At 43.3% G+C, this 21136-nt stretch overlaps 1 protein-coding gene across 2 annotated transcripts in view; it reads left to right on the top strand.

The window, feature by feature from the left end:
* Positions 1–21136, top strand: part of LOC115152413 (5'-nucleotidase domain-containing protein 3) — a 39047-nt gene that overhangs the window by 15828 nt on the left and 2083 nt on the right. Inside the window, exons 7-13 of one of the 2 annotated variants that reach the window (XM_029697267.1) lie at positions 14309–14369; positions 14788–14890; positions 15374–15475; positions 15710–15791; positions 15896–15982; positions 16121–16261; positions 20874–20938. In XM_029697267.1, the coding sequence (XP_029553127.1) occupies positions 14309–14369; positions 14788–14890; positions 15374–15475; positions 15710–15791; positions 15896–15982; positions 16121–16261; positions 20874–20938 (641 nt within the window). Of the gene's footprint in view, positions 1–14308; positions 14370–14787; positions 14891–15373; positions 15476–15709; positions 15792–15895; positions 15983–16120; positions 16262–20873; positions 20947–21136 lie in introns of both variants that reach the window. The other variant, XM_029697268.1, reaches the window with a different exon arrangement.

Below are 21136 nucleotides of genomic sequence, written 5' to 3'. Positions count from 1 at the left end.
ATACATGCAGACCAACTCTGGGAGGAAGGACATCAGTGCTGCGCAGCTGCTGAATCCTGGTGTTGTGATGTGACTATCATTAATCTGATGACTGTTATTTATTTTATCAAGTAACTGTTTAATTGTTACTCGATTAAATTAATCATATAACAATTAACTCATTAGGAATTTGGGGCACCACGGTAAAAGTTATTTAACGAGGTACTATCTCCCAACTTAAACTCTAAAGATGTATAGATATCTCTTACATCAATAAGTCACTTATTAATCATTACCTCATCAGTCTCATTCTGAACGTTGCATACTCCTCAATATCGGCAAGAACCCTAACCTTATTGATGAATCAGCAATACACAAATTGACTTAGTAAATAAATAATTAACTAAATAATAACACAGAATGCATAAACGCACACACAGTATAGGTTATTGATTACTAATGCAATACAATGAAAACAGGTCCCTAGTGGACTAACAAAATCATGACCGTTTGGTTATAAAAGATGGAGGGATGGAAAGAAAGGGAGAGACAGAGTCAACTATCGTTGTTACAGTTGGAAGCTGCGCTCAGGGAAATACGAATATTTTGCACCCTAACCACCACTCATTCGTATTAGAATTGCAATATATATTTACGCGTAGCTGTCCTTGATCATCGTCTAACTCAATGAGTCCTATGGTGAAGTTGTCGAGGAATGTAAGATTCTGGTTTGTCCACCTGAGGTCACAATGTCCTTTGTAGAGCTTCTCTGGTAGTGGAGTGGTTGTTAGACAGATACTTCAGATATACCAATGGTTGTCTGAGAGGGATCTCTTCTTCCCCCTTGTGTCTTTGGTCAAATGTCCTAGACTACTTTACATGCCAGCTGTAGACTGGTAAATGCTACGGTCTATTGAGTTTTTTCTTGCGTAGAGAGTTTGAGTTTCACCATTTCAAACGTATGGACAATCGTCTCACGTTTTCTGGTCTGTAGAGTTTAAACCATTTGTCATATTCAGCTTGCTGTCTGCGTTGGCTGGTCTCGTAGTGGTCTCAAGGTTGATTATTCACGTTCAGGCTCCCGACCACTTTACACGCCAGAAGCAACCCAGCATGTTTTGGTCTAATGTAAATTTCGGAGTCCAAACACTCCTTGGTGACAACAACACCAGTCTCCAGAGCATAAAACAGGAAAATATATTTTATTTTAAAATAGATGAGACATTACAACCTTGCATAACATCAATTCACCTTCCAAGTTTAGATGATAAGACCATGCAATGAAAATGATATTCACCTGAAGTGCTGGTACCACTTGATCTCTAGCAGCGGCCTGAAGTACGTAGTCAGCAGCTACTCTTCCTGGAGTCCAAATACATTTAGGCACTTACAGTGCATTCGGAAAGTATTCAGACCCCTTGACTTTTTCAACAACAACAAATACATTACAGCCTTATTCTAAAATTGATGAGGATTTTCTCTCATTTAATCCATCTACACACAATACCCCATAATGACAAAGCAAAAACAGGTTTTTAGAAATGTTTGCAAAAGTTTTTTTTATTTTTAATACAATAACATTTACATAAGTATTCAGACTCTTTACGCGGTACTTTGTTGAAGCACCTTTGGCAGTGATTACAGCCTTGAGTCTTGGGTATGACGCTACAAGGTTGGAACACCTATATTTGGGAAGTTTCTCCTATTCTTCTTGGCAGATCCTCTCAAGCTCTGTCAGGTTGAATGGGGAGCGTTGCTGCACAGCTATTTTCAGGTCTCTCCAGATATGTTTGATCAGGTTCAAGTCCAGGCTCTGGCTGGTTGTTCTTCTGGAAGGTTCTTCCATCTCCACAGATGAACTCTGGAGCTCTGTCCAAGTGACCATCGGGTTCTTGATCATATACCTGACCAAGGCTTTGCCATATTGCTTAGTTTGGCCGGGCGGCCAGCCCTAGGAAGCGTCTTGGTCGTTCCAAACTTCTTCCATTGAAGAATGATGGAGGCCACTGACTTCTTGGGGACCTTCAATGCTGCAGAAATGTTTTGGTTCCCTTCCCCAGATCTGTGCCTCGACACAATCATGTCTCTGAGCTCTACGGACAATTCCTTCAACCTCATGGCTTGGTTTTTGCTCTGTCATGCGCTGTCAACTGTGGGACCTTTATATAGACAGGTGTATGCCTTTTTCAAATCATGTCCAAGGACGATCAATGGAAACAGGATGCACATGAGCTCAATTTCGAGTCTCATAGCAAAGTGTCTTAATACGTATGTAAATAAGGTATTTCTGTTTTTAATTTGCAAACATTTCTAAAAACTTGTTTTTGCTTTGTCATTATGGGGTATTGTGTTTAGAATGATGAAGGGATTTTTATTAATTTTTTTAATCAATTTTAGAACAAGGCTGTAAAGTAACAATGTGGAAAAAGGAAGGGGTATGAATACTTTCATAATGCGCTGTACACCACACATAAAACAAAAGATAAAACAGTACATAATATACAATTATTACACCACTACATATCTACAATACAAAATGTATAATACCACCATACAACAATTACAATGTACGTGTGTGCTAGTGTGTGTGTGTGTGTGTGTGTGTGTGTGTGTGTGTGTGTGTCTTTCACAGTACCTGCTGTTCCAGAAGGTGTATTTTTATATATATATATAAAAAAAAGATTCTACTGCTTGCATCAGTTACCTGATGTGGAATAGTTCCATGTAGTCATGGCTCTGTAGTACTGTGCACCTACCATTAGTCTGTTCTGGACTTGGATTGGGAAGAGACCTCTCGGTTCATTCATCTTGTCAACACTTCTTACAAAACAAGTACTGATTAAGTCAATCTCGCTTCCACTTTGAGCCATGTAATTTTCCTAAGTCCCTCCACACGACTGAACAGTAGTCCAGATGAGACAAAACTAGAGCCTGTAGGACCTGCCTTGTTGATATTTCTTGCCACCCGTTCTGACACTCACTGCAGCTCTTTGTTAAGTGTTGCAGTCTTTTCAGTTGCTGTAGTAGCTGAAGTGTATATAGTGTTGAGTCATCCGCATGCATACACATTTGCTTTACTCAAAGCCAGTGGCATGTCGTTAGTAAAGACTGAAAAAAGTAAGGGGCCTAGACAGCTGACCTGGGGAATTCCCGATTGTACCTGGATTATGTTGGAGAGGCTTTCATAAAAGAACACCCTCTGTGTTCTGTTACAAAGGTAACTCTTTGTCCACAATATAGCAGGGGCTGTAAAGCCATAACACAAGTTTTTACAGCAGCAGACTATGATAGACTTCAGTGCGGCTTTTGACACTGTCTAACAAAACAGCACCCACAATAGTTGTGTCATCAATTTGTCTCTACCAGTCATTTGTGTAAGTGTTGTGCTTGTTGAATGTCCTTCCCTATAAGCATGCTGAAAGTCTTGTCAGCATTGTATTTTACAGGAAACAAAGTATCCGGTCAAACACACCATTTTGTCCCAAAAGTTTACTGAGGGTTGGTAACAGGCTGATTGGTTGGTTATTTGAGCCAGTAAAGGGGGCTTTACTATTCTTGGATAGCAGAATTACTTTTGCTTCCCTCTAGGCCTGAGGGAACACACTTTCTAGTAGGCTTAGATTGAAGATCTTGCAAATAGGAGTGGCAATATCATCCACTATTATACTCAGTCATTTTCCATCCAAGTTGTCAGGGGCTTGTCATTGTTGATAGAGAACAATAACTTTTGCACCTCTTCCACACTCACTTTACGGAATTCAAAATTACAGGGCTTGTCTTAATTTGGATCGTTATGATTGGATGTGTAGTGTCAGCATTTGTTGCTGGTATGTCATGCCTGAGTTTGCTTATCTTGCCAATGAAAAAAATCATTAAAGTAGTTTGCGATATCAGTGGGTTTTGTGATGAATGAGCCATCTGATTCAATGAAGGGTGGAGCTGAGTTTGTGTTTTTGCCCAAAAGCTTTTTACTATAATTATTTATCTTTGTTTCATAGTATAGTTACTTCTTCTTATTCAGTTTAGTCACATTATTTTTTTGTAGTACATTTGCCAATCGGTTGTGCTGCCAGACTTATTTGCCATACCTTTTTGCCTCATCCCTTTCAAACATAAATTGTTTCAATTCCTCATCAATCCAAGGGGATTTAAGTTTTTAAAGTCATTTTCATAATGGGTGCGTGCTTATTAGTAACTTGTATAGGCAATTTCATAAGCGTCTGGTTGCTCCTCATTACGCACCACACACCAGCAAATATTCTTTACATCATCTACATAAGAATCACTACAAAAGTTATTGTATGACCTCTTATACACTATATTAGGCCTTTTGAACTTTGGTTTTCCTAGATATGGCTGCTATATTGTGATTACTACATCGGATGGATTTGGATACTGTTTTATAGCAAATTTCTGCAGCGTTAGCAAAGATGTGATCAATACATGTTGATGATTTCATTCCTGTGCTGTTTGTAACTTCCCTGGTAGGTTGACTGATAACCTGATAATCTGGAGGCGAAAGAAATGCACACCTGTTTAGGTGAGGTGCTGGCCAACAGAGTAGAACACTTGAAAAGCAAAGGAGAGACGCACACTCTTGGAGCTCAGATGCAATAATTTAATAAACTACTAACCAACATTTCGACAGACAAGCTGTCTTAATCAAGGTATAATGACAAACACTGCTGGTCACTAGTTTATATAGTTGTGGCAGACCAAGGGGTTTGGTCAAGACGTTTACCCATGTCAGACACGGACAGAGAAGGATTAGCTCAGTTTCAACGGTGTTTATTTCAATAATAGATCGAAAAGAAAAGGTCTCCCCCATGAGACCCTCTCCGGGATGCCGTCTTCTGGGATTCCGGGTCTGGCTGTATCCTGTCGGGCACAAAACTGAACTCCCTCTTGTTATCTCTGTAACCGTCAACAATAACACGAGTCCATTCTCCCCCCCCCCCCCACTCTCCCTCTGTGCTGCCCTTCTGGCAGCTTCATGGGCGTTGCACAGCTGGTGACCGATCCGCCGTTGATTACTCACCAGCTCCCAATCAGCCCCAATTAGTCCTGGCTGGAGAGTCCGTCGAGACCTGGCACATCCAGCAGATGGAGCCATCGCCTCGTGATGTGTACTCCATCTGTTACCAGGCCTCGATGAGTCTCCCCCTGGTGGCTGACCTGCTGTACGTCACAAGTGTTAAAGGACACTCGCTATAATGGCGCCGGAGGGGATGGCTGCCGTTTTTACAGGCTCCTAACCAACTGTGCTATTTTGTTAGTTTTTTTCTGTTTGTAACTTATTTTGTACATAATGTTGCTGCTACCGTCTCTTAATGACCAAAAGAGCTTATGGGCTTCAGAACAGTGATTACTCACCTCGAACTGGACAAAGAAAGCAAGAAAATACTCATCCAGAAGCAGTGCTCCAAGTGGCCGGGGATTTTAATGCAGGCAAACTTAAATCCGTTTTACCTCATTTCTACCAGCATGCCACGTGCCACCAGAGGAACAAAATCTCTTTACCACCTTTACTCCAGACATAGAGACGCATACAAAGCTCTCCCTCGCCCTCCATTTAGAAAATCTGATCATAATTCTATACTCCTGATTCCTGCTTACAAGCAACAACTAAAGCAGGAAGTACCAGTGACTCGCTCAATACGGAAGTGGTCAGATGAAGCAGATGCTAGGCAACAGGGCTGTTTTGCAATCACAAACTGGAATGTGTTCTGGGATTCATCCAATGGCTTTGAGGAGTACTCCACCTCAGTCACCGGCTTCATGAACAAGTGCATCAATGACATCATCCCCACAGTGACCGTACGAACATATCCCAACCAGAAGCCATGGATTACAGGCAACATCTGCATCGACCTAAAAACAAGAGCTGCCACTTTCAAGTAGCGGGACACTAATCCAGACGCTTATAAGAAATTCTGATACGCTCTCAGACGAACCATTACACAGGCAAAGCATCAATACAGGACTAAGATTGAATCCTACTACACCGGCTCTGACGCTCATCGGATGTGGCAGGGCTTGAAAACTATTACGGACTACGAAGGGAGACCCAGCCGCAAGCTGTCCAGTGACGCGAGCCCACCAGATGAGCTAAATACCTTTTATGCTCGCTTCGAGGCAAGCAAAACTGTGTGATCACGCTCTCCATAGCCGATGTGAGCAAGACCTTTTAAACAGGTCAACATTCACAAAGCCGCAGGGCCAGATGGATTACCAGGACATGTACTCAAAGCATGCGCGGACCAACTGGCAAGTGTCTTCACTGACATTTTCAACCTCTCCCTGACTGAGTCTGTAATACCAACATGTTTCAAGCAGACCACCATAGTCCCTGTGCCCAAGGAAGCGAAGGTAACCTGCCTAAATATTTACGTCGGTAGCCATGAAGTGCTTTGAAAGGCTGGTCATGGCTCACATCAACACCATCATCCCGGAAACCCTAGACCCACTCCAATTCACGTTCCACCCCAACAGATCCACAGACAACGCAATCTCAGTTGCACTGCCCTTTGCCACAAAAGGAACACCTATGTGAGAGTGCTGTTTATTGTCTACAGGTCAGCGTTTCCACACCATAGTGCCCACAAAGCTCATCACTAAGCTAAGGACCCTGGGTCTAAACACCTCCCTCTGCAACTGGATCCTGGACTTCCTGACAGGCCAAGCCCATGTGGTAAGGGTAGGCAACAACATCTGCCACGCTAATCCCGAACACTGGGGCCCCTCAGGGTTGTGTGCTTAGTCCCCTCATGTACTCCCTGTTCACCCACGACTACATGGCCAAACACGACTCCAAGACCATTGTTAACTTCTATGGTCTAGGTGGGACGGTAGCGTCCTGCGGGACACAGCCAGTGAAATATCAGGGCGGCAAATTAAAAAACAGCAAAATGTCATAATTCAACTTTCTCAAACATATGACTATTTTACACCATTTTAAAGATACACTTCTCCTTGATGTAACCACATTGTCCGATTTCAAAAAGGCTTTACAACGAAAGCAAAACAATAAATTATGTTAGGAGAGTACATAGACAAAAATAATCACACAGCCATTTTCCAAGCAAGGACATGTGTCAATAAAACACAGCGAAATGAAGGACTAACCTTTGACGATCTTCGTCAGATGACACTCCTAGGACATTATGTTACACAATACATGTATGTTTTGTTCGATAAAGTTCATATTTATATCCAAAAACAGCATTTTACATTGGCGCATGATGTTCAGAAAATATTTTGCCTCCAATACTGCCGGTGAATCAGCACAACAATTTACAAAAATACTCATCATAAACGTTGATAAAATATTAAACTGTTATTCAAAGAATTATAAATTAACATCTCCTTTATGCCCAGTCTTGAAAAACTACAATCCACCTCCTGGTTGGATTTCTTCTCAGGTTTTTGCCTGCCATATTAGTTCTGTTATACTCACAGACACCATTCCCATCAGTTTTAGAAACTTTTGAGTGTTTTCTATCCAAATCTACTAATAATATGCATATTCTAGTTTCTGAGCCAGAGTAATAACCTGTTTTAAATTGGGTACGTTTTTCATCCGGCCGTGAAAATACTGCCCCCTAGCCCAGACAGGTTAAGTTTGCTGACCACACAACAGTGGTAGGCCTTATCACCGACAATGATGAGACAGCCTATAGGGAGGAGGTCAGAGACCTGGCAGTGTGGTGCCAGGACATCAACCTCTCCATCAATGTGAGCAAGACAAAGGAGCTGATTGTGGTCTACAGGAAAAGGTGGGCCGAACAGGCCCCCATTCTCATCGACGGGTTTGTAGTGGAGCGGTTGAAGAGTTTCAAGTTCCTTGGTGTCCACATCTCCAACGAACTATCATGGTCCAAACGCACCAAGACAGTCGTGAAGAGAGCACGACAACACCTTTTCCCCCTCAGGAGACTGAAAAGATTTGCATGGGTCCCCAGATCCTCAAAAAGTTCTGCAGCTGCACCATCAAGAGCATCCTGACCGATTTGCATCACCGCCTGGTATGGCAACTGCTCGACATCTGACCGTAAGGCGCTACAGAGGGTAGTGTGTACAGCCCAGTATATCATTGGGGCCAAGCTTCCTGCCATTCAGGATCTACATACTAGGCGGTGTCGGAGGAGAGCCCATAAAATTGTCAACGACTCCAGTCACCCAAGTCATAGACTGTTCTCTCTGCTTCCGCATGGCAAGTGGTACTGGGGCGCCAAGTCTAGGACCAAAAGGCTCCTTAACAGCTGTAATATTTGTGTTGTGGAGAAATGACCAGGCAGTAGACGGGAGTACAGTTAGTTTCTTTTAGTCAAAAAACTTGTGCTCTACAGCCCCTGGCCCAATAGTGCGCATGTGCATTTCCTATTAGGTGTAGTAACATAACACTGCCGTAATACATTACTGCTTAGTAACAGCATAGTAATTAATATAAACAGATGTATATCACAAATTTCTACACTCCTCCCCATAGTGTTTAACTCCCAGAGAACAAGGTAAATATGTTAGGGAACTACTAATGCAATATGTGAACAATGCATTCTTAAACATTTTTCAACTACTGGTTTGAAGCAGACTTTTCAGAGCTCAGCACAAATCCAGGGGATTATTCTGCCCTGAAGATGGAATTTATGTCCTAGTAACTAACCCAGCTGATGTCCTTTTTCTTTCCTTTTATCTAGGACATATTAAAGTGTTTGTTTGTTTTACTGTCTGTTACCTCCTGAAACAGCTCAACTCACAGGTCAAGCTTTTGAGGTGCCCTTCACTGTCGAATAGGATATCTCCGCTCCTCCTGGGCTTCCGGTGGGGGGCCAGGTTTGGGTGGAAGGTCAGGCTCTGTCTCTCCCGTACGTCCACAGTCAGGAGAATAGTCCTGGGGGTGGTTATTTTTTTTTGTTCTCTCGGCATGTCTCTGCTGGAGCATTGGACCGTAGCAGATGATCCACATGAACGTTGACATGGCAATGACCAAATTGGACTTGGTAAGTCAAAGGTCCTCTGCTTTGCAAGATCACACCTGAGTTCCACAGGCGCTTGGGGTGTCTGAAATCACATACCATCACCCTCTCTCCCTCTTTAAATTCTCTGTCAGTCTTTGAGTGTCTGTCATGAGCTTTCTTCTGCTGTAGCTGGTGCTTTACCACAGTGCTTGACAAGTCTGGTTTCAACAATGTCAGGCGGGTACGTGGTTTGTGTTTCGTGTTTCAGGAACAGTTCAGCTGGTGTACATTCGTGTGTGGTGTGTTACAGTAAGTAAACAGGAACCGGGGAAGCCTTTGGTGGGTGGGAACAGACTGAACCTCGAGTCTAGTCCAGGCCTTCTTAAAGGTTTGCACGGCTCTCTCCGCTGCTCTGTTTGATGCCGGATGGTAAGGTGGTGACAGGATGTGCCTTACTCCATTGTTCTTGAGAAACATTTCAAAATCGTTTGACATGAAAGGAGGGCCATTGTCCGATACGAGCTCCTTGACTAGTCCAAAGGATGCAAACAGGTGTCTGAGAAGATTGATGGTCTTCTCAGGTGTGGTCAGTTGTGTAGGAAACACTTCCATCCACTTGGAATGAACATCGACGACAACAAGGAAATGTTGCTAGTCAGTCTCGGCATAATCCACATGGATGCGTTCCCATGATGTAGCAGGGCAGGACCATGGGTGAAGAGGTGCAGCAGTTGGCTTGTTGCGAAGAGCTTCACAAGGTGAGCAGTGGCATACATGCTGTTGAATGTCATGATCCAGTCCAGGCCACCACAGATAACTGTGGGCGTGTGCTCTCATTCGAGTGATCCCTGGATGCATGGTAGTCTTGATAGTGCATTTGCTTGATCACTGGATCGTCTGTACTCGATCTCGTAGTCATAGGCTAGCAATATCAGAGCCCAATGTTGCATTCGAAGTGCAGCAAGGGTTGGTATGGCTGATTTTGGTCCAAGGATGGCCAACAGAGGCTTGTGATCTGTCAGCAGTTGGAACTTCCTTCCGTAGAGGTATTTGTGAAACTTCTTCACTCCGAATATTATGCTCAGGGCTTCCTTCTCAATTTGAGCATAATTTTTCTCACTTGATGACAGAGTCTGTGATGCAAATGCAATAGGGTGTTCTCCACCTGACGGTAGAACATTTGAGATGACTGCTCCTACTCCATATGGAGATGCATCACCCGTGAGTCTCAGCTTCATCTCTGTGTCGTAGTGGGCAAGCCACATGCTCTTTAGCTGACGCTGTTTGCAAGTCTTGAATATTTCTTCGCATTTTGGGGACCAATTCCACTTTGTATCGGCCTGCAGCAGTTGGTGAAGCGGATGCAACAATGTGGACAAGTTTGCCACAAACGTTCAGGAGTCCCAAAAATGACCTCCGCTCTGGGTGCAGGCCTTGTGCATCAGTCTTGTATCCAAGATACTCCACTGAGTCCTGGAGGAACTCACACTTGCTGCGTTTCATTCTCACTCCGTATTTCTCCAGTTTTGACATCACTTTGTCCAGCACTACTAGGTGCTCTCCAATGGTTGGTGCTGACACGAGGATGTCGTCCATGAAGCACACAACATTGTCTATACCGTCCAAGATCTGATCTATTGTGTGTTGGAATATCGCTGGAGCTGTCGAGATTCCATAGACCAAGCGATTCAATCTGAATAGCCCCTTGTGTGTATTGATGATCAGATACTGTTCTGACTCCGGTTCCAGCTTCAGTTGCTGATAAGCGAATGCCAGGTCCAGTTTACTGAAAACCTTCCAACCAGCTAGAGTGGCAAACAGATCTTCAGCGTTTGGTAGTGGATATTCCTCTGGTAGTATGTAGCGATTTACTGTGACCTTGTAATCTCCGCACATTCTGATGGTCTTGTCTTTCTTTGGGACTACAACGATCGGAGCGGCCCAGTCGCGCCTCGCTACTTTTGTGATGATGTTATTCTTCTGTAGGCGGTCCAGTTCCTTCTCTACTGCTTCCTTAAGAGCATAGGGAACTGGACGTGGTTTGTGAAAGATGGGCTTGGTTCCTTCTTGCACTCTGACTTTTGCTGTGAAGTCTTGTATTTCGCCATAGCCATCTTTGAAAAGTTATTTGTGCTTCTCCAGCATGCTAGTGAGTGTAGCCTGACTCAGTGGTTTGTCATTTCTCACTGAAGATTTTTCCCCGCTTCAACTTGACCTTTTGTAGCCAGTTTCTGCCTAGCAAGGCTGATTTTTCTCCTTTAACAATGACAAGCGATATCGTCCACTCCTTCCCCTCATACCGGACTGGTACCTGGATCTGCCCTAACACAGGAATAGTGTCACCAGTGTATGAAGATAGACGGATGGGCGCTGGCTGAAGAGGGAACTCTTTCAGTTTTTCTTTGTAGTGTCTTTCTGGAACCAGAGATACAGACGCTCCGGTGTCCAGCTGCATTTTTACTGGTTTTACCGCTAACTCCATGCTGAGAGAGATTCCATCTTTTTGTTGTTGAGCTGTGTACACTGTGAACACTGTGAACAGTTCCAATACTGTTTGTTGTACCTTCCTCTTCTTGTGCTGCATCTGACACCTTGTGCGCTCTTGGTGTGCATTTTGGAGCTCTTGCTGTGCATTTTGGAGCTTTACACACACTGTGTAAATGTCCAACCTTTCCACAATTGTGGCACTTTTCATTTTGGAATCGACATTCACTGTGCTGATGATTATCTCTCCCACATCTGTAGCAACTTGGCTTAGACCTTTGTGATGTGGGCTGCTTTGTTCTTATGTAACCTTGAGGACAGGACTGAGAAAAGTGTGACGTTTGTGAGCCTTTTCCTCCACGTGTCACTGACCTTGTGAACACCTTTCTGACGTTCTGCATGTCCCGATAGCTCAATAGTATCCCTGTGGGCAAGCTCGAGTCCAAGTGCAATATCACCGGCTTTCTTAAAGGTCAGGTCCTTCTCTGACGGAAGCCTTCTGTGATATGCTTCACCTGTGAGACCACATACAAACTTGTCTCGGAGAGCATCATCAAGAAATCGTGCAAACTCGCATGTACTTGCCAGCCTTTTCAAAGCAAGGATGTAGTCAGCCATGGTTTCCCCTTGCCTCTGGTGACGTTGGTAAAATCTGAAATGTTCTGCAATGAGAATTGGCTTAGGCTTGAAATGCCTTGAAAGAGTTTCAGTCACTTCTGCATAGGTCAACTCCACTGCTTTTATTGGTTACATGAGACCTTTCAGCAATCCATACTCAGTTGAACCCAAAACACTGAGAAATACGTCTGCTTTCTTTTCATCTTTGATTTCAATTGCAGCCAGCCAACGCTCAAAACGCTCTACATAGGAATCAAAATCCTCTTTTGTAGCCTCAAACTCTGGTACTCGACCAATGGTTGCCATTTTCACAGTTAATTGTTCAGTTTTCTTATTCCTTGTATTCCTTAATTTTCTGAATTTTCATCTAATTCTTCACTTAATTTCAGAAGTTGCTGAAATGACTTCATTCACTGCACTCATTTGTAATAATGTACACACTGTGTTACATTTTCTTCTTCCTTTTTCCTTTTTTTTTTTTTTTTTAAACAATATTTCTCCACTGAGATCGCCTAATTTCAATGGGTTCAATGACACCATCAGAGGGCAGTGTCTCTATTCTGGACTCCAATAGGCTTGCTACTTGGCAGCTCCTGAACACTGTACCTACTAGCAGCCTTTTCTACTGGCGAAAAAAATAAAAAATAACTGACGATTTACATAATTATTTTGAATTTCATTACTCACGCAACATTCTTCCCTTCAAGCAATGTCCATTTAAGAAGCTTAGTCACATCGTCGCCACTGTAATATTTGTGTTGTGGAGAAATGACCAGGCAGAAGACGGGAGTACAGTTAGTTTCCTTTAGTCAAAAAACTCGTGCTCTACAGCCCCCGGCCCAATAGTGTGCATGTGCATTTCCTATTAGGTGTAGTAACATAACACTGCCATAATACATTACTGTTTAGTAACAGCATAATAACTAATATAAACAGCTGTAGATCACAAATATTAAAACAGCTTCTACCCCCAAGCCATAAGACTGCTGAACAATTTATCAAATGACCATCCAGACTATTTACATTGACCCCCCTCCCCCATATGAGTTTTTTCACTGCTGCTACGCGCTGTCTATTATCGATGCATAGTCACTTTACCCGTACCTACATTTAAAAATGACCTCGACTAACCTGTATCCCGCACAAATTGTTAACAGAATTACCCAAAAATCTGTAACAGAAAGACTGCAACTGAATTAGTAGGCACAAACCACAGTTTGGTCACCTGTTACTAGCCTCCCTTTCACTGGCATACTGTTATGTTCAGCTCAATGTTTTCTTTCGCTTTCTGTCACATGGTGGTCAAAGCAAGAGTGTGAAAACAGTCTGGACAACCCCTCCCTCTCTCTCTCTTCTCCCTCTCCAGTTAATGTCACATTTCCTGGCTCTTACTGACACCAACCCATGAGCCCCTTTTTAAATTCCATTTACTCTAATCAGCCCTCTCACCCACTGAGCATTGACTGACACCGGACGTCCGTTGAAAAGTAGTTGAAATTTAGTCCAAATCTGAACCAGTCAATGTCTGTTTCACATGTTTATACACCACAGTAAAGAAAAGTAAAGTAGTTTAGTACACTATAATTTACTGTGCTGAACTATACTCTACTGTGCTATACTGTACTGAACTCTACTTTACTGTGCTGTACTGTATTCTGCTCTACTGTGCAGTACTGTGATGTCCAAACTTGTGAAACATAGATGTCTATGATTAGTACAGGTATGGTCCAGTCCGGACCAACCAAATTTGGTCTTGTTTGGGTGCGGAGCTCATTAGAATAATACCCAAACATGCAAAAGAGGATATTACATTTTTCTACCTTTTGTGTACCTATTCAGGATACATCATGAGGAGAATGATATTCATAATTATGCATTTCTCTATTGTACAGATCAGGGACCCACGATGTCATTCTGTTACCGGGTGTTAATCCACTTCTCTTACTGTAGCTCAAACTCAATGTGTCAAATCATAGATGACCCCCTATTCTTTCTGCAGATATTTTAATCTTAATACGGAGTAGATATTTAACGCTTTTTGGAAAACGTAGTCAAATAAAAACTGCAGGAGATTTTACCATCATTCTGTTACCAAACTTTACGTCTGCACTGTTCTTCGAGTAAATGCGTTTTTGTAAAATGTTGTATGATTTGTTTAACTTTCTTGTCGTCCCTCTCACTGTTTGTAAAGTGCTGTATTTTGTGAAAAAGATTCCTCCTGCCACAAAATACAACCTTTGTAACATCTCATCCTCTCTCTGTGTTGACAGGCAGCGATAGGAGATGTCCATGTGAAGGGTATTATGTATCGAGCTGTGGAGGCAGATATGGGTAAGGATAACAAGGATCTCTGTGTTGTTCTCTAAAATGGTTACTTTATGATCATTGGAGTGAGGGGAGTGTATGCTCTGATTTGGGCAACCCAGTCTGTTATGTTATACGTGGTATCTTTACAAATTATCTCAGGTGTTTGTGCTACTCTGTATGAATGTCTGTGAGAATGTGAGGAGAGTTCTACATCAAGGTCATTGCCATTGCTCGTATCTTGGAAGAGATTACTATGAAATGTTATTATTGTAGTTCCTATAGAAAGAATGTATTTTCTGTAGACAATAGTAATTGTCTGACAGTGTAGCTCAGTTTGTACTGTATTTTCACTACCCCCCCAATATCTTTCTCTCCCTTTCTTTTCTCTCTCTCTCTCTCTCTCTCTGTCTCTGTCTCTGTCTCTCTCTGTCTCTCTGTGTAGAGAACTATATTTCCTATGGGGAACAGACTCACGCTGTGTTGAATAAGCTCTATGAGGATGGCAAGAAGATGTTCCTCATCACCAACAGCCCCTTTGACTTTGTGTGAGTGTCAACTGTCAACCTGTGCTCAGGCGTCTTGTGGTCCTGTGTGGCTGAGATGGTAAGACCTTGGCACTAGCAAACGGCAGTGTTGTGGGTTCAAGTTCTGAAGATATCACATACAATATTTTTTATCACTGTACTGTAAGTTACTCTGAGATTTCCGTCAGTACTGAGCTAGGCTTTACAACCACAACATTTGTTAGATTCACATGGAGGCTTGACCCAAATCCACTGGTCTAAATCAAAGAGCTTCCATCACCTACTCATGTCATGGTTACAGGAATGTTAGCTACATTCAGTCCTCACTCTGATGAAATGCCAACGGCTTGAAACAAGACTGATTTAAAAAATAGAACAAACGGTTGATGAACTACCCTCATGAGTGTGCAGATATGTTTGATACTGGCAGAGTGTGCTGTGTGTTCTATATTCTGTTGTGTACTGTGTGAATTCTAATATAAAATCTAATCTGTGAATTCCCAGGGACCGGGGAATGATCTACATCGTGGGGAAGGACTGGAGAGATTTGTTTGATATTGTCATTGTGCAGGCCGACAAACCAGGCTTCTTCAACGACAGGAGGAAGTAAGTGTTGGAACTACATAAAGACCTTGAAACTTCCGTTATGTCCCTTTTGGTCTCCACAGGGTACCTACATAAAGACTTCATAACACGTTAATAAACCATACATGACACATTCATAAGCAGTACATAAGCACTCCATAAATGCTTATGTCAACAACCGCAAGTTGAAGTCCTCATGAAAGTAAGTACTCTTCAAATAAAGTGTTAGTGTTTTTCTTCCTCTGTCCATCCTAGGCCCTTCAGACGAGTAACAGATAAAGGGGTGCTGCATTGGGACAGGATTCACAAGCTGGAGAAGGGGAAGATCTACAAACAGGTACAGGACAATTCAATTTAGCTATTGAATATGAGTTAAAACTCCTTTGTGGGTTCTATGGAATTATTGCATTTTTCTTTGATACAGGTATGTGTTTGTTTCAGGGAAACCTATATGAGTTCCTGAGACTCACTGGTTGGAGGGGGTCCAAGGTGCTGTACTTTGGGGATCACATTTACAGTGACCTGGCTGTAAGTGCAACAACAATTTGCAAATGCTTTAGCTACAACAAGCAGTCATTCAAGTGACAACATTTCGACATACTTTTATGACGTACATTGTATTTGTACTGTAATTGGTTATTTGAGGTGTTATGCGTCTCCCTATAGGACCTGACTCTGAAGCACGGCTGGAGGACAGGAGCCATCATCCCAGAGCTGAGGAAGGAGATCAAGATCATGAACACTGAGCAATATGTCCACCTGATGACCTGGCTACAGGGCCTGACCGGACTCATAGAGCACATGCAGGTAGGTGGGGGCGGGGAGAGGTGTGTGGGGTGTGTTGAATACTGAGAAGTACGTCCACCTAATGACCTGGCTACAGGGCCTGACGGGGCTCATAGAACATATGCAGGTATGTTGGTGTGGGTGGTAGCTCTATGCCTACAGCTATGCTCCCTCCTCGGTGTTGGGTAGGTTACTTTCTAAATGTAATCCTAGTTTACAGTTATTGGTTACCCATCCCAAATTGTAATCAGTAACTTTTGGATTATCCAAACTCAGTAAAGTAATCTGATTGCTTTCAGTTACTTTTGGATTACTTTTGCCTTAAAAGATCTCACCCCCAGAAGAAGTTGGGGCCACTATTTCAACATAGTTTTCTGTCCAATAGATGAAATGCACATTTAGGTTCCACCTGCGAAGAATGACGAGGGCTGCTTATACATATTCACGAATGTATGTGGGAATTTCCACATGGAGTTGATAAACATCAACAAATAAGGCACTGACAGCTGTCAGTGTAGCTAGCTAACATGCTAACCTTATCTAGCTAGCTAGCTATCTTGCTAACCTTATCTCCCTAGCTAATATTATGTTGTTTTTTTCCATATTCAAAAGATTAGCCAGCTGGCCCTATGGCTGGTCCTGGAGCTGAATTTGTCATAAGCGTTGATTTAGGCCATCCCTAGTGAAGTTCACCCTATCTTTTTCCAAGATGGCGTAGCAGTGCAGACATGGTTTTTCGTCCTCTCGTGTACTTTTTGTATTTTTCGTCTTTTTTTTGTATATATTTACATTTATTTTCAATCTCTTTTCCATTTTTAAATTAAATATACCTTCCAGTAACTCGCCTCATCCAATGTCCACCTCCCAACCTACTCAGTGATCACTCAGCTACACAGCTGAATGCCTCCCGGACTCTACCCCAACACGGCTAGAATCCACTACTCCACCGGATCCTTGCCGTAAGCTCTGGACCTTTGCATCGGATCATCGCTGCTAGCTAGCTACTACCGAGTGGCTATAGTGGCTAATGCCCCTGCCCTGAAGCTAGCACCAGTTAGCCGTGAGCCAGGCGCATCTCCCGGCTAGCAAACAAAATTACTACAACTACAATACCTCTCTCGCCATCTGGCCTGGACCCTTTGTCGACACGGCCCCCCGCCGTACCACCACGACTGGTCTGCCGACGCAACTCCATCCGCTGTGCCCTCAACCGGCCTTTGCCGGACATCGGAGTAGACGCTTCTACTTACCCCAGCCTGCTAACTTTAAACGCCGTGTCTCCCGCGTGCTAGCGTAGTAACGACTAACCCGCGGCTTCCCTGTTCCATCTATTGCTGTTCACTGGACCCTATGATCACCTGGCTACATAGCTGATGCCTGCTGGACTGTTCATTAATTACGGTACTCCATGTTGTTTTATTTTTTGTTTATCTGTCGGCCCCAGCCTCGAACTCAGGCCCTGTGTGTAGTTAACCGAACCTCTCTGCCCATTCATTGCCATTTTACCTGTTGTTGTTGTTGTCTTAGCTGATTAGCTGTTGTTGTCTTACCCGTTGTCGTCTTAGCTAGCTCTCCCAATCAACACCTGTGATTGCTTTATGCCTCGCTTTATGTCTCTCTCAAATGTCAATATGCCGTGTAGACTGTTTAGGATAGTTACCATTGTTTTAGTTTACTGCGGAGCCCCTAGTACCACTCAACATGCCACAGATAACTCCTTTGTCCCACCTCCCACACATGCGGTGACCTCACCCAGCATAACTAGCGCGTCCAGAGATGCAACCTCTATCATCACTCAGTGCCTAGGTTTACCTCCACTGTACCCACACCCCACCATACCCCTGTCTGTACATTATGCCCTGAATCTATTCTACCACGCCCAGAAATCTGCTCCTTTTATTCTCTGTCCCCAACGCACTAGACGACCAGTTTTGATGGTCTTTAGCCGTACCCTCATCCTACTCCTCTGTTCCTCAGGTGATGTGGAGGTTAACCCAGGCCCTTCGTGTCCCCAGGCACTCTCATTTGTTGACTTCTGTACCGAAAAAGACTTGGTTTCATGCATGTTAACATCGAAAGCCTCCTAAGTTTGTTTTACTCACTGCCTTAGCACACTCCGCCAACCCTGATGTCCTTGCCGTGTCTGAATCCTGGATTAGGAAGGCCACCAACATTTTGGAGATTTCCATCCCCAACTACAACATTTTCCGTCAAGATAGAACTGCCAAAGGGGGAGGAGTTGCAATCTACTCCAGAGATAGCCTGCAAAGTTCTGTCATACTTTCCAGGTCTATGCTCAAACAGTTTGAGCTTCTAATTTTAAAAATGAATCTCTCCAGAAATAAGTCTCTCACTGTTGCCGTGTGTTATAGACCCCCCTCAGCTCCCAGCTGTGCCCTGGACACCATATGTGAATTGATTGCCCCCCATCTATCTTCAGAGTTCCAACAGCTCCGCACCCTCCGCAGCTACTTTCCCAAGGCTCCCCAGCTTCTCCTTCACCCAAATCCAGATAGCAGATGTTCTGAAAGAGCTGCAAAACCTGGAACCGTACAAATCATCTGGGCTAGACAATCTGGACCCTCGCTCTTTCTAAAATTATCCGCCGCCATTTTTGCAACCCCTATTACCAGTCTGTTCAACCTCTCTTTCGTATCATCAGAGATCCCTAAAGATTGGAAAGCTGCTGTGGTCATCCCCCTCTTCAAAGGGGGTGACACTCTAGACCCAAACTGTTATAGACCTATATCCATCCTGCCCTGCCTTTTCTAAAGTCTTTGAAAGCCAAGTTAATAAACATATCACTGACCATTTCGAATCCCACCGTACCTTCTCCGGTGTGCAATCCGGTTTCCGAGCCTGTCACGGGTGCACCTCAGCCACGCTCAAGGTACTAAACGATATCATAACCGCCATCGATAAAAGACAGTACTGTGCAGCCGTCTTCATTGACCTGGCCAAGGCTTTCGACTCTGTCAATCACCGTATTCTTATCGCAGACTCAACAGCCTCGGTTTCTCAAATGACTGCCTCGCCTGGTTCACCAACTACTTCTCAGACATAGCTCAGTGTGTCAAATCGGAGGGCCTGTTGTCCGGACCTCTGGCAGTCTTTATGGGGGTACCACAGGGTTCAATTCTCGGGCCGACTCTTTTCTCTGTATATATCAACGATGTCGCTCTTGCTGCGGGTGATTTCCTGATCCACCTCTACGCAGACGACACCATTCTGTATACATCTGGCCCTTCTTTGGACACTGTGTTAACTAACCTCCAAACGCGCTTCAATGCTATACAACACTCCTTCCGTGGCCTCCAACTGCTCTTAAACGCTAGTAAAACCAAATGCATGCTTTTCAACCGTTCGCTGCCTGCACCCGCCCTCCTGACTAGCATCACTACTCTGGACGGTTCTGACTTAGAATATGTGGACAACTACAAATACCTAGGTGTCTGGCTAGACTGTAAACTCTCCTTCCAGACTCATATTAAACATCTCCAATCCAAAATTAAATCTAGAATCGGCTTCCTTTTTCGCAACAAAGCCTCCTTCACTCACACCGCCAAACATGCCCTACTAAAACTGACTATCCTACCGATCCTCGACTTTGGTGATGCCATTTACAAAATAACTTCCAATACTCTACTCAGCAAACTAGATGCAGTCTATCACAGTGCCATCCGTTTTGTCACCAAAGCCCCTTATACCACCCACCACTGCGACCTGTATGCTCTAGTCGGCTGGCCCTCGCTACATTTTCGTCGTCAGACCCACTGGCTCCTGGTCGTCTATGAGTCTATGCTAGGTAAAGCTCCGCCTGGTCATCCCCAAAGCCAACACCTGCTTTGGCCTCCTTTCCTTCCAGTTCTATGCTGCCATGAATTGCAAAAATCGCTGAGACTTATATTTCCCTCACTAACTTTAAACATCAGCTATCTGAGCAGCTAACCTATCGCTGAAGCTGTACATAGCCCATCTGTAAATAGCCCACCCAATCTACCTACCTCATCCCCATATTGTTTTTATTTACTTTTCTGCTCTTTTGCACACCAGTATTTCTACTTGCACGTCATCATCTGCTCATCTATCACTCCAGTGTTAATTCCCTAAATTGTAATTACTTCGCTACTATGGCTTATTTATTGCCTTACCTCCTCACGCCATTTGCACACATTGTATATAGACTTTTTTCTTCTATTGTGTTATTGACTGTATGCTTGTTTATTCCATGTGTAGCTCTGTGTTGTTGTCTGTGTCGCACTGCTTTGCTTTATCTTGGCCAGGTCGTAGTTGTAAATGAGAACTTGTTCTCAGCTAGCTTATTACCTGGTTAAATAAAGGTAAAATTACAAAAATTATATTAAAAAATCTTTGACTTTTTGTATTTTTTCACAAACATCCTTTCTGAATTCAAAAGTAATCCAATAATTAATAATCTAGTTTTTAAAAAGTATCTATAATCTGATTACAATATTTTTGCTGGTAATGTACTGATTATACTTAGTTTGTAATCAGATTACATGTAATCAGTTACTCCCCAACCCGGTCCCTACTTCCCAGCTCCACAGATATTTATTCTCAGTATGTATGTAAACAGTTACACAGTATGTCTCCTCTTCTCCCTCCGTTCCAGGTCCACAGAGACCCAGCGTCGCAAGCTGTTGTCCAGGAGTGGATCAAAGAGAGAGAAGCCATGAGGTACCATGGTGAATTACTTTTAATGTGCATAGATGGGACTGGGGAAGAGCCTTTCAAGAATCTCAAGAGAAGCATTATGTCATTTGTGATGAGTCCTCGTATTTGGTCAAAGTCTAGAAGTTATGCTATAGATATTTTGATAATACTTTCTTTGAAAGGCACCAACAGTACATAAGGACTTCATAAGATATTTATAAT

This window comes from Salmo trutta, chromosome 17, assembly GCF_901001165.1.
Source record: "Salmo trutta chromosome 17, fSalTru1.1, whole genome shotgun sequence".
Taxonomy (NCBI): Eukaryota; Metazoa; Chordata; class Actinopteri; order Salmoniformes; family Salmonidae; genus Salmo; species Salmo trutta.
This window is presented reverse-complemented; position numbering and strand designations above follow the sequence as displayed.